This window comes from Biomphalaria glabrata, chromosome 10 (assembly GCF_947242115.1).
Source record: "Biomphalaria glabrata chromosome 10, xgBioGlab47.1, whole genome shotgun sequence".
In the NCBI taxonomy this organism is placed as follows: Eukaryota; Metazoa; Mollusca; class Gastropoda; family Planorbidae; genus Biomphalaria; species Biomphalaria glabrata.
The window spans coordinates 23,250,459-23,264,106 of NC_074720.1; the positions used below are offsets into that span (position 1 = coordinate 23,250,459).

Genomic DNA, 13,648 nt, shown 5'->3' on the forward strand with positions numbered 1-13,648 from the left:
TTATTTAGACAATTAATTATTAATGTCTAGACTTAAATTAACAAATAAATCAAAATCTTAGATAAAAATAATAATCAATAAAATTAAAGTCTTAATAAGCATCTAGATATTTATAAAAAAAATTATACCAGAAAGTGATTTTGAAAATTCTTCTAGAAAAAACATTACTGATTGACTTTAAATCGTCAATATGAAATTCTGATGGTCTACAGGGTCGGCAGACGTCAGGAGAAAATAGGAGATGATATCATCTGGAAGGCTTTTGACTAGAGTGTGAAAATGTCCGGCATTCACAACTCAATCCTTCCTAGTTTTTAGTTCAACTAACTCTCAAGTGACAGAAAGATGACCAGATCCTTAAGATCTCTAACTTTTTTTTTCTTTTGCATTACTAAGACTAAGACTGCTTTATTGATCCTTACGGAAATTTGTTGTGATTACAAGGACTCGTTTCTCATATAAAGACAACACATCAGAAAAATACACATAAATACAACAGACAACATAAAGAGTTCATTCAGCGACTACACACGGGTATCTTGGTGCATTTCATGTTCCCTGATCAATGAGTGGCGGTGATAGAGTCTGACCGAGTGAGGTACGAACGAATTTTTGTACCGCTCCGTTCTTGTTTTGATTGACAGCAGTAGCCCACTTCGCGACGACCTGGCGTAGTTCTTGATGGAGCGGGTGGCCGTTGTCTTCCAAGATTTTTTCGATTTTTCTTAGGCACGTTTGTTCAAAAAGTTCCTTTAAATGTGATAATGTTGTGAGTGTAATTTTTGATGCTTTTTGAAATGTTTTCTAGACGTTGCAACAGTTTAGATGAGGCGTTGCCTTGCCAACAACTTATTCCGTATGTTAGCAGATTTTGTACAGTCGCGCCGTAAAATGTCTCAAGGATCTTCTTGTTTAATTTAAAACTGTTGAGTTTGTATAGAAAAAAGAGTCGCTGGGCTGTTTTCTTTGTCAGAGTTCCAAGGTGGTCTTCCCATGAAAGCTTGTTGTTGATGATAAGGCCTAGATATTTAGGCTTTACTTGTTCTATAGATGTAGTGTTTATTTGCAGTTCACGTATAGTTTGTTTTTTCTTTCTAAAATCTATTATTAAGTTCTTTAGTTTTTGTTACATTCAGTTCTAGAAAGTTGTCGGTGCACCAGTTTGTAAACTCTTCTATCGAGCTTCGATACTGAGTTTCGTCTCCTGAAATAAGACCGACTATGGCAGTATCATCAGCGAATTTAATGAGTTTAACTGAGTCATAGATGCTTCTTATGTCATTAGAGTAAAGAGTGTATAGTACAGGAGAAAGTACACAACCTTGTGGAGCACCCGTACATAGTACTCGAGTTGACGATTTGGTGTTGTTGACTTTAACATACTGGGGCCGTTGGGTTAAAAAAGTTTAGAACCCAAGCTTGTAAGTAAGGGCTTACATTTAAGTTACTCAGTTTGTTTATCATTAGATGTGGCTGTATGGTATTGAAAGCCGAGGAGAAATCTACTAAGAGGACTCGTGCATATGTTTTGGGTATATCGAGATGCTTATAAAGCTGGTCCAAAAGCAATAGAATGGCATCCTCAGTTCCTCTAGCTGCTTTGTATGCAAATTGGTGAGGGTCTAAGGCTGTTATTGACTTTTGCTACAAGTTGTTTAAGCATATATTTTTCAAAACATTTCATAACAATAGGTGTTAGTACTACTGGGCGGAAATCATTTAAGCAATCTATTTTTGGTTTCTTAGGCACTGGTATGATTTCTGAAGTTTTCCAGATGTTTGGAATTACGCGCGTTTGCAATGACTGGTTAAAGATATGACAGAAGATAAAAGAGATTTGCTCCGCACATAGCTTGATCAGCTTGCCACTAATTTTGTCTGGTCCAGAAGCTTTTGTTACGTCTACTCTTTTAAATAACAAGGTCACTTCATACTCAGTTACAAAATTGACGTAGGGCTCTTGTTTTCCTTTGGACAGAGTGTTGAAAAGTTCTTTGTGTAGATCAACAAAATCTTCTTTGTCAAAACGAGAATAAAAATAATTTAGTTCGTTGGCGAATTTCTCATCATCAGCCACTAAAATTTGTTCTCGTTTTGAGGCGCAGCCTGTTATTTTCTTTAATCCCTCCCAGCATTGTTTTGAGTTGTTCTTGGCAAAGAAATTCTCAATTTTTTCTTTGTACGTTTTTTTCCCTTCAATTATTGCTTTTCTCAGTTTATTTTTAGCATTAATAAACTCTTCGTTGCTAGCCTTATACTTTGTTTTCTTTTCAGTAATAAGGTGTTTGATTTTTTTGGTCATCCAGGGCTTATTGTTTCAATAGACTTGTATTGTTTTTGTTGGAATTGTTAACTCCTCGCAGAATGATATATATGAGTTAACAGTTTCTGTTAGTTCGTTTATGTCTGGACAGTTTTCAATAAAGATTTCCCAGTTAGTTTTCTCAATGCATCATCGTAGTTTTTCTACAGCCTCTTCAGACCACATCTTGACCGTTTTTATAACTCTCTTTGTAGTTTTAAGAGTAGGTTTGTAATTTGGTATAAGATGGACAAGCCCGTGGTCAGATTCTCCAAGTGGGAACAAACCTTTACATTTGTAAGCCTGCTTAATGTTTACGTAGCATTTGTCGAGCGTTCTACCCTGCCTTGTGGGGAGGGAGACATACTGGCAATAGTTTGGCAGTGTGCTGTCAATATTTAGGTTGTTGAAATCTCCATTTACGATACAAACAGAGTCCGGGTGTTTTGATTGTACATTGTGAAGCACATAAAAAATTATTTCCGACGCAGTCGCTGTGTCAGCCGTCGGTGGTATGTACACAACAACAACACACACCTGGGTGAATTCTCTAGGCAAGTAGTAAGGCCTAAGTGTGACGCACATAAGTTCAATGTTAGGGTCACAAATTTTATTCCTGATGTTCACATTATTGGCGTTGCAGTATTCCTTGTTTATATAGATTGCGAGTCCTCCTCCTTTTGACTTCCCACTGTTAATTGTTCTGTCTGTTCTATAAACGTAAAATTTATCAAGATCAACAGAAGAGTCGGGTATCGTATCATTGAGCCAGGTTTCAGTGAAACACATTAAGGAACACTCTCTAAATTGATACAGATGTTCACAGCAACCTGTTAATTCTTCCATCTTATTTTGTAAAGACCTAACATTGCCTGTTACGATGGGTGGAAGGAAGCCTCGTTGTCCTCTTCTTCTACACTTAACTCGTATTCATCCTCTACGTCCTCTCTTCTTACGTTTTGTGCTAGGGATTTGTTCGGTTAAAGCCTTAGACTTAGGCTCGTTATTAGGTTCCAAGATGGCGGGTGTGTTGTCCATACTGTCAAGCGTCTTACCACAAAACTCCACTGAAATACACGTTTCCAGACAAATTAAAATCCAGACCAACATTAGAATCCAAAAGACACAGTGCACATCCATTGAAACATTGGAGTAGTAACAAATGACATGAAATATTAACAGAAAAAAATTTGAAAAAAAAGAGCCCGGTATAATCAGGTCGTCTGCTGTGCAGCGCCCCGGAAGTACTATTACTGAGCATAATGCTAACATTGAACTGCATTTTGGCTGATATATGCACAGTAATCCATTGAATCATTGAAGGGCATTCTTCTGAAAAAGTACGCCTATAAATGTCATCTGAAGAACATGTCGATCGTTGAGTTCCACATGTATGTATGTCTATAACCCCTGCAGTGGCGTAACTAAGGGGGGGGGGATGGGGGGAATTTTTAAATCCCCCCGGGCCCCCAACTAGGGGGGCCCCCAAATGGGTGTCCGAAATTTATTTGTAAATACATAAATTAATATATTTGATTGACAAATAGTGTCAAGGGGTTTCTTTTTTTTTATCAACATTTATGGATTAAATTTATCACAAAGACTAAACCTAGATCTAGGTCTATCAGTACGTTGACTTTGTTGACATTTTAAAAATATTTTTGCCGCAGAGATCAATTTTTTTTAAAAAATTAGTCTTACATTTTAAGCTTTCTTGCCACCAATAAAACTGCATGATATACAGTGAATTCCAGGTATCTTGTTACCTTTACTAATAATAGATCAAAATGGCGAGTATTATATGGCTATACTAATTAACCTTGAAGCAAAATTTACAGAATCGAGTATAACAGATCTAAAAGTTATTCTTAACAATGCTAAAATTGTCCATTATTCCGGTTTGGCGTCTATAATTTCAGAATTAAACTTCACACTCGAGTTATTACCCCTTTATTCATCTTTCCTCAATCCAATGGAAACTCTCTTTCTCTTTTTATTTACATCTAATGATCTAATCCTTTTGCTTTCGAACAAAACATAAACAAAAAATAATGACGTATTATCATATAATATTAAAACATCCTTCCTATTGAAGTTATTATCACACCCTTCCTTTTAAAGTTCTTAATAGTGATATCCACTAGCAGGGCCGGCCCTAGCATTTGCGGGCCCTATGCGAAACGGATCGCGCAGGGCCTAGTCTGGGTAGGGATAAGCATAATGTCAAAATTATTTTTTTTGAATTAGAAAAAAGGCCTACCTTCGTCTGTGCAATAAATTTTTATCAAATGAAAGCTCGCAATGCCACTTTTTATTTATTGGCACCCCAAAATGTCAATTTCGTCTATTCTTCAGGAGATTTGAATAAATTCAAAAAAAGTTCAGGACTTTATCGTATATTTTGCCTTTTCATGAGATTTCCTGGAGGCCTTGAAAAAAAAGGAGTTCGCGAAAACCCTGTTATTTTATATACGTTATAATTGTTTGATTTAACAATGTACACTTGGAATTAGCGCGGGGCCTATGAAAGCGAGGCGCCCACTGCGACCGGCACTGTCTACTAGGAACTTTAACAATTCGTCCACTTCTGGTTGTCTTGACTGGCACAACAAGTTCTCTAGACGTTGGTCTATAACTGTCTGTTTCGTTTGTTCCAACAGTTTGCAGTTCATTGTCTTCATCGGTATCATAGTACCTAGAGATGTCTTCATCGAAACTCTTATTTAAAAAGCGTTGATTTCTTCTGTATGTTTTTCCATTGTTTGTCTTTATGATGTAAGATCTGGGTGCTGAATTTTTTTATGACAACTGCTTTCTGCCATGTTTGACCTAGACGAACTCTCCGACAGAATTATCTTTAGGTAGTCTTGCTTTTGCATCGTATTTAACTTAGCTTTTCATCTGTCGTTCGTTGAGTATTGTCTCTGCATTTTCAGCTACCGATGGTTTCAATAGTTTGTGATCAGTTGGAATGATTCCCTGAGTCTTCTACTCGTCAGCAGTTGTGATGGTCCACTTATCGGAGTATTTCTATACTCGAGCATAACGAGATATGGATCTTTCCCACTTTTATATACTCTGAATCCTTTTGCTTTCGCACAAAACATAAACAACCAACAATCACGTAATACCATATAATATTAGCACAGAATCTTCTTCATGCAGTGGAAAATTAAGAATTGTTTGCCTATCTGGAATTCTGATCAAAGTTCCTGTGCCGTATTAATATAGTTCGGAAGAAACTACAAAAGTCTGGACTGCATATACGGGAATCTGCTAAAGAAATTAGTACCCTTTCATGCTTTCTGCAAAATGATGAGATACTAACAAAAACCCAATCCATCGAAAAAGCAAAAGAAGGTAGTGAATACTATGGATTCCCTGTAATCAAAACAACCATATGAAAGAAAAGACTTGATGGGAAGTTGAGTTCTAATGTAGGACTGTCAATACAACTGCAATTCAAACGTGTTGCGACAGAAGTGCTGGACAGATTTCATATGGAGATGAAGGGCAGATTCCAAAGGCTGGAAAGAAAATGGATACCTTTGGGTTACTTCTTGAACCAAGACACCTGTTGGAAGACACGCTTGTGACAAACTGTGCTACTTTTCCTGTTTGTATGATGAAATAAATGGAAAATCGCTTTTTCAATGATGTCATTGATGCACGAGCACTTTTCATCAACAAACAGTAATACAATCACCAATAGACATATTGAGGAAACAGGCTTCATATGGGAATTACGTGTGCTCAGACTTTGCAACCTCCTCCGAATACCGCTAACTCAGGCCACTTCCATTACGTCATGTGAGAGATCATTCTCAAAGCTCAAACTCATCAAAAAGTATCTCAGGAGCACAATGACACAAGAAAGGCTTATCATGGCTTTAATGTCAGTGAAGTCACAAATACTAGAAAGTATCGATGTAGTTGATGTTATAGATGTCTTTGCTGCACAGAATGCATGACGTGAAGCGATATCAATTTAGATTTGTCACTTGTGCATTATTTAACTAATAAACAACGGTATTATTCATTAAAAGAGTCTTGATGATTACTTTTTGTTAAGTTTACTGATATACTGAACAAATTTGATTTGGGGCTTATATATTTTTGCGTACATTATCTCATGTCATATGTCGATTGTCAAAATGCAAGGGGCCCCCAAAGAGGTCAATCCCCCCGGGCCCCCAAATCCCTAGTTACGCCCCTGAACCCCTGGAGCAAGTCACTTGGAGAAATTCGATGCGTTAAGTTTTACAGCCTTTGATTAAATGACATATTTCATGAAGTACGCACGTTATTGACAAACCAGCTTTTAAAGAAAAAGATGAAATTAGAACAAGTGTTTCCAAGAATATAGACATCTTTGTACAAACCCTCAAGTTATAGCGTATTATGATGTGAACAAGTAAAGATAGACTGGGAACAGTTGGGGCGGCTACTTCTTCAAGCATTGGCATCTAGAGCTCTCACAGATGCAGAAACAAGAGACGTGAAAGAAATGCTTTCAATTATATATAGCATACGCAAATTTCACTACTACATATTTGGTAAAGAAGCAACAGTTTATAATGGCCACATACCTCTGGAGCAAATCTTCAAGAAAACTTTCTTGATAGCACTGAGACTACAGAAGAGGATGAGACTACAGTGAAAGTCTGTGACAATAAAACGTTTTTCACTCCGATACACTTTCTCGAGAACATCTACCAGATACTGATACTCAGTAAAGTGAATTTACAGAAAATTTAGTGCATATGATCTGTGGGATTCGAAATACAGCGAAATTCAAGATTATACAAAAGAAAGTTCAATGCTTCTGGAAGTAATTATGACTGCTTGGCCAGACACAAGAAGCGAGACTCCAATTGAAGTCAGGCTATATTGGGATTCAAAAGACCAGTTATCAACTTCGGATGGAATTATTTACAAAGGTCGGAGAATAGTCATGCCGCCAAACTTACTTTCAGACATGTTAAATCTGATACACAAGTCTCAAGAATAGTGAATTGCTAGCAGAGAACTGGAGAAGTCATGTTTTAGCTAGGCATGACTGCAGACATTAAAGTGATCTTATAATATCAGAAATGGAAGTCAAGACTACAGAAGAAACGGGAAACACATCGTCGTGTCTACCGAGAAAGCTAATAGATTGGACACTTACGACTTGGCCAGGACTGGATTCAGGCTTTTCTGAGATATGATGTATTCAACGTAAGGTCATTAAAAATATCATTGTAACTATTTATAGGCAAGTGGGGGGGGGGGCTCTAATCTCTAGCGTATGTTGCCTCTAGATAAATCCAGCACTGGACATTCCAGATGACATCTTGGAACTGTCAGAACCACAACGTAGTAGCTGAGAGTCCAAAATTACCAACTCCGCTAGATAGGGTAGAGCCGCCACTACATCTTCATCTTTGGCAGAGTCTTAAACAACAGACTCGATTTATGATTAACTAAATTGACATTGAAGAGTTTGTTACTTATGTAAATTAAATATTTATTAAACAAACAAAAAACTCTCTTTTCAATATTATTCTAAAGCAAACTAGTCACCAAATTCTATGACCGTAGCTAAATGGGGTTTTGAATTAAAAAAACAATTGCAGAGATTTTTTAGTTTAAAACCCCCGCCAAAAGATAATTTTGACAATAAAACATCCCTTTTCGATATAAAATCTAAAGCAAGTTACTGTCACCTAATTGCAAGAGCTAGGCTCCATTAATAAAGTGCAGTGAATAGTCATCTGCCGAAATTGAAAAAATAGAGATCGGGTCTAAATCAAGGAAATCCTATGCCGAACTGTGAGTCGACCCCTTCGTAAGGTTGTGAAAGAGCGTCGCATGAGGTTTGCGGGACATGTTCTCCGACAAAATGAATTATACATAATAAGAATTTCGATGACATACTAGTACAATTTTGCGCCACACTTTCAAGGAGGCCCTCAGAGCAGGTAGGAATAGGCTTCAGACATTGCCAGTGACAGATTTTTGTTGAAACAGCTTGCCGCCTAATGAGCCGAACGGTGCGGGAGGGTCTAAGTCAGTAAGAATAGCACATTAGGTTTTTGAAATAATTTTTTTTAATAGCAGGATAATGCACTGTTGATACCTCAGAATAGGCATTTTGTTGGGTTTCAAAACCGGAAATAGTGCTTGGCGGCGGGGTTCCGCCACGCACTTGTGGAGCTCCCAGCGCTCCCCCAGACTCCCTTGCTAGCAAGGGCGGGGAGTATACTATTTTTCCAATGACTCAAGAACATATTCTATGGCACAATAAACGTCTTCCGAAAGAATGAAGGGTCAGAATGTAATAAAGATTAATTATGTACACACACATACATATATTTTTTTTTCGCGGGGGGGGGGGTGAAAAAAATCCCCTCAAAACAACCCCTCCCTCCCCCCGAAAAAAAATCCTGGCTTCGCCCAAGAAGATACATATATATACACACACAAACACACAGATGCAAATATATATGCTTAGACATCTCTTCTCGTACATGAGTTTCTTTCTATTACTATTGGTTCATCTAGATTTGTATTTGTATTTGATTTTACCGCTAGAACAAGGAGGTCCTAATATTATATGAGGATCAAATTTATTTCTAGCATCCACAGCAGCAGCAAGCGAAGCTTTAGGTGTACACTGTGTGTCATACCATTTGACTCTGTGAATAAAATAATAGAGAAGAATTAGTCTACTCAGGAAATTGTCTACCATTCATTCCGTATTTTCAGTAGACATTCATTCTGTGTTTTCTGGAGAGATTAATAAAATCTAATCTGTAAACATGTGCTCTGTAGATAATCATAATGTGTTCTATAGGCAATCATATGTTATGTATACGTCCGTTAGGTGCGTATGTATTTATTCATATTGTGTTCCGTAGACATTCATAGCTTATACCTAGACATCCATCTCATTTATATGAAATAATACAAAATCACTTTGCGATTCTAAACAGGATGGGCTCATTTTGTTAATTGGACGTCATTCACCAATCGTAAACAAACAACATTGAGCCGTTTTGTTTTTTTAAATTTAATATGTATGGCTTTTTTTTGTATTTAAATTAACCATTTGTATAGCTACTCACTTTTAATAGTTCTATTTCTGTACATTTGTATAGCTACTCACTTTTAATAGTTCTATTTCTGTACATTTGTATAGCTACTCACTTTGAATAGTTCTATTTCTGTACATTTGTATAGCTACTCACTTTGAATAGTTATATTTCTGTACATTTGTATAGCTACTCACTTTGAATAGTTATATTTCTGTACATTTGTATAGCTACTCACTTTGAATAGTTATATTTCTGTACATTTGTATAGCTACTCACTTTGAATAGTTATATTTCTGTACATTTGTATAGCTACTCACTTTGAATAGTTATATTTCTGTACATTTGTATAGCTACTCACTTTGAATAGTTATATTTCTGTACATTTGTATAGCTACTCACTTTGAATAGTTATATTTCTGTACATTTGTATAGCTACTCACTTTGAATAGTTATATTTCTGTACATTTGTATAGCTACTCACTTTTAATAGTTATATTTCTGTACATTTGTATAGCTACTCACTTTTAATAGTTATATTTCTGTACATTTGTATAATATTTATGCCAACGGATTTGTTCCTTTATAAAATAATTTGGTAAAAATATTTAAACGACTAAATTCAATATTTTCTGTTATACAAGCCATTAACGATTGACAGAAAGTGTTCCTTTGTATTTTCAAAGAGAAAGAAAGCCTTCAGTATGTGTCTACACAAGATTGAAGAAGCAGGGACATGCTCTAGCTCTCTAGACAGTCACGTAACTAGGGATTTGGGGGGCCCATGCGTTTTGACATGAGATAATGGCGTAATATTTGATGTAAACACAAATTTCGGGCACTCATTTGGTGGACAAGTGGGGGCGGTGGGATGTTCAAATTTGGACCCCCTCCCCCACCTAAGCTACGCCACTGTCTCTAGACACAGAAACCAAAGGGAAAAGTGTCTCCTGGAAGTCTTGAATGAGTGATCGCCCTTTCCAAACCATCATTTGATAACGTTAGGCTCACACTGAACCATCTTTTCATTAGAAATCTGTGGCATTCTACATACCGAGAGACGATCTTTTCCCTTTGCAACTTCTTGTGTGACTAAAGAGGCCAATCCTTGATACACAGCTGCGATCGCAGGTTGGGCATATGTAATCACCAGGCGCCGTTGCATTTTCATCCTTCTTTCTGCTTCTGTTGTGTATGACATCTGCAATCCGAGACCCTTCCTTTATGCTCTCTCTCCATGTGGATCTATCAAGTGCCACCTCTTCCCAGCTGCTAATGTCGATTTTGAAGAGCTTCATGTCGCGTTTGCATACATCCGTATAACGTAAAAGTGGGCGACCAGCGTCTCTCCTGCCTTCTATTAGATAGCCATACAGAATGTCCTGTGGAAGTCGACCTACTGGCATTCTACGAACGTGGCCAAGCCAGCCAAGGCGTCTGCTGCTGATAACAGAGCGGATGTCCTGGCATCCTGCTCTATGTAGCACTTCCTCATTGGTTATCTTATCTTGCCACCTTATTTTAAAGATCCGCCTTAGGCATCGGAGGTGGAAGACATTCAGCTTTTTTTCCTGCCTTGAGTAGGTTGACCATGTTTCACTTCCGTACAGCAAGGTGCTCAACACACAGGTCCCGTAGACTGGGCTTTAGTACCGTCAGTCAGCAATATGTTGTCCCAGACTCTTTTCTGCAACCGTGACATGGTGGCCATTGCCTTGGCTATCCTGTTGTTTATGTCTTTATCCAGTAGAGTATTGTTGGATATGATGGAGCCAAGGTAACAAAAGTGATCAACAATTTCTAGTGGTTGGCCATTAATGCTTACTTGAGGTGCAGTGTTATTGTTTTGGACAAGTATCTTAGTCTTGCTTTGACTGATGTTTAAGCCGAACTTCTGACAAGCAGCAGATAGTTTGTCAACCAGGGACGGTAGCTGAATATCAGAATCAGCCACAATAGCTGCATCATCAGCATTAAGGAGTTCCCTGATGAGTAACTTCCTAACCTTGGTTTTGCCCGCAGCCTTGATACATTTAATGTATCATTAGCATCAGTCCTTTGAATACACATGAATATTAAACAATGGAAGGCTAGTATTAATACATCTCCATATCAGAGTCGGACATTTTCTACACGCACAAGAAGGGACAGTTGTGGTTGCTGTAGATCAGCGGTTCTCAACCTTTAAAGATCGGCGACCCCTTTTTACAATTCCCTCTCGGCCGCGACCCCTCCCCCCCCACACACATACAGCAATAGAAGAGTAGACAATAACAATCCATATTTTCAATGGTCTTAGGCAACCCCTGGAAAAGCCTCCATCGACCCCCCAAGGGGGTTGCAACCCACAGGTTGAGAACCCCTGCTGTAGATCATAGCTTCTGATATTTATGCGGAAAATATTGAAAGTTGCCTTTTTTTTCCTACCTGGGCGGACCACTTCGGGGGCCGATTCTGAAATTGTGCTTCCACACAAGCTATCTTTGTTATCTATTTTACAAAGCTTATAATAACTCACTCCATCTGTCAGTCTGTCTGTCTGGGTGGAATCTTTTAAACATTATTTCTCCTACTTCCCATTCTCGGATCAACATTTCAAAATTATTCATTCTCGATGACAACACATGAATCAATCAAATTTAACCAACAAGTTAATAAATTAGTCTTGATTAATGAATTTTATTTTCTGTAGAAAATGTACTAAGACACGCCTTGAGTAGAAGATTAGGATGTTCGGTAAACATTTTAAACTAACAAAAGACAAATATAAAACCTCTATATTTATAAGTAGTTGAATAGCTCAGTGGCTACTATGTCGGCTTTTCATCGTTGAGGCTTGAGACCTCGAGTTCTAATTCAGACTCCAGCACATTTTTAAAGATAGCTTTTGAAACGGCAGCATAGAAACCTTCTCCCAGATACCCTTCCCAATCCCTAATGGTTCACAATAGTGATTGCATCTATTATAACTAGTCTAAGTCTATTGAAAATTAATTATATGATTAATTCAAAAGTATTGTTATTTTTCATATTTAACTTTTTTTTTTTGTTTCAGCTTAAAGTCAAAACGTTACGATAACACAATGGATTCCTACAGAAAACTTTCACAACAATTTCACTCGTCCTACTGACCTATACAAATAATAGAGTGTACTAAGCTATTAGAACTATTTTCTAAACATATTGTATATACAGTTTCACTAATTTAATGATAGGACTTATTGTAAAGCAGAATTTGCCTAAAGTAGTTGCATTGCTTATTTGTATATCAAACTTACCTAATGTAATGATTCTTTAAAAACGCAAACTGTGAACTCATTAAGCTATATTTCAGTACATTCACCGATGATGCAGCAGTGATTCCTCGAAAGGATTCACTCGGTGCCAGCCACGCGATTCTTAATTCTTCTTTGTGAATCTCCTCCTCGGCTTGGACCAGCCTCAGACACATGAAGCAAAGGAAAAGGAAGGGCATGAGTCAAGAGTTGCTTTCCAATGAGACAAATGTTTGAACTAAATCTCTACAACACAGACTCTTGCTCTCTACTAGTCACTTCGTCTTCTCTAACCGAGCTTTCAAAACAAATGCAATGAACATTCACTTTAAACAAAAAATTTCATCAGAGCAAAGAAAATATTTTTTTCAGACGAGGTTTTAACTTTTCTGTCATTTTTCTTTGGTCCTGTTCGTTTGTTTGTCTTTCTCTAAAGAAGCGAGCAAAGGTTTTGGTTTGATTTCCAGCACATACACAAATACTAACTGTCCTTAGCACGTTGTTCTGAAATGCCAATAAGAAATACTTTAAAAAAAAATTCAAATGGATGATATCACCGAAAATACACAGAATCGACGATAATATCTTTTCATATCACAATTTTATGCACATTTCAACAACCATAATTAGCCATGGAATAGAAAACTACGTAACTTGGACCTTAATTATTAGTCAAATTGGCAGGCTTATTCATTGTGACTAAAACTGACTAGTCTATCGTCCATACAGAAATAAAGTCCTTGTCAAGTTTGGATAAAAGACCAACACAGATTTTGAACCTGATGAAATTCTGTCACCAAACAAAGTTGACACTTGGTCCACACAAAATGGCCGACTGCTCAGAGGATGTCCCGTCAACTGCGCTGTGTTACCTGAAACAATTGCGTCCTGTCTTGTCCGAAGTAATGACTATACAAATTTAGATTTGATTAGTTGATAGGATTTTAACTTTCATTTATTTCTAAGACTTAGTGCATTTAGTAGACTTGAATTAA

The 13,648-nt window shown here is 37.3% G+C and overlaps 1 protein-coding gene across 3 annotated transcripts in view; it reads right to left on the minus strand.

Annotated features, from left to right (window-relative positions):
* The window catches only part of LOC106079815 (atrial natriuretic peptide receptor 2-like), a 46,868-nt gene extending 34,015 nt beyond the window's left edge, over positions 1-12,853 (minus strand). For 2 of the 3 annotated variants that reach the window (XM_056043801.1, XM_056043800.1), the window contains exons 1-2: positions 12,657-12,853; positions 8,873-8,982 (exon numbers count right to left, since the gene is read on the minus strand). In XM_056043801.1, the coding sequence (XP_055899776.1) occupies positions 8,873-8,982; positions 12,657-12,853 (307 nt within the window). Of the gene's footprint in view, positions 1-128; positions 3,268-8,872; positions 8,983-12,656 lie in introns of those variants that run through there. The other variant, XM_056043802.1, reaches the window with a different exon arrangement.
* Positions 12,854-13,648: the final 795 nt, after the last annotated feature.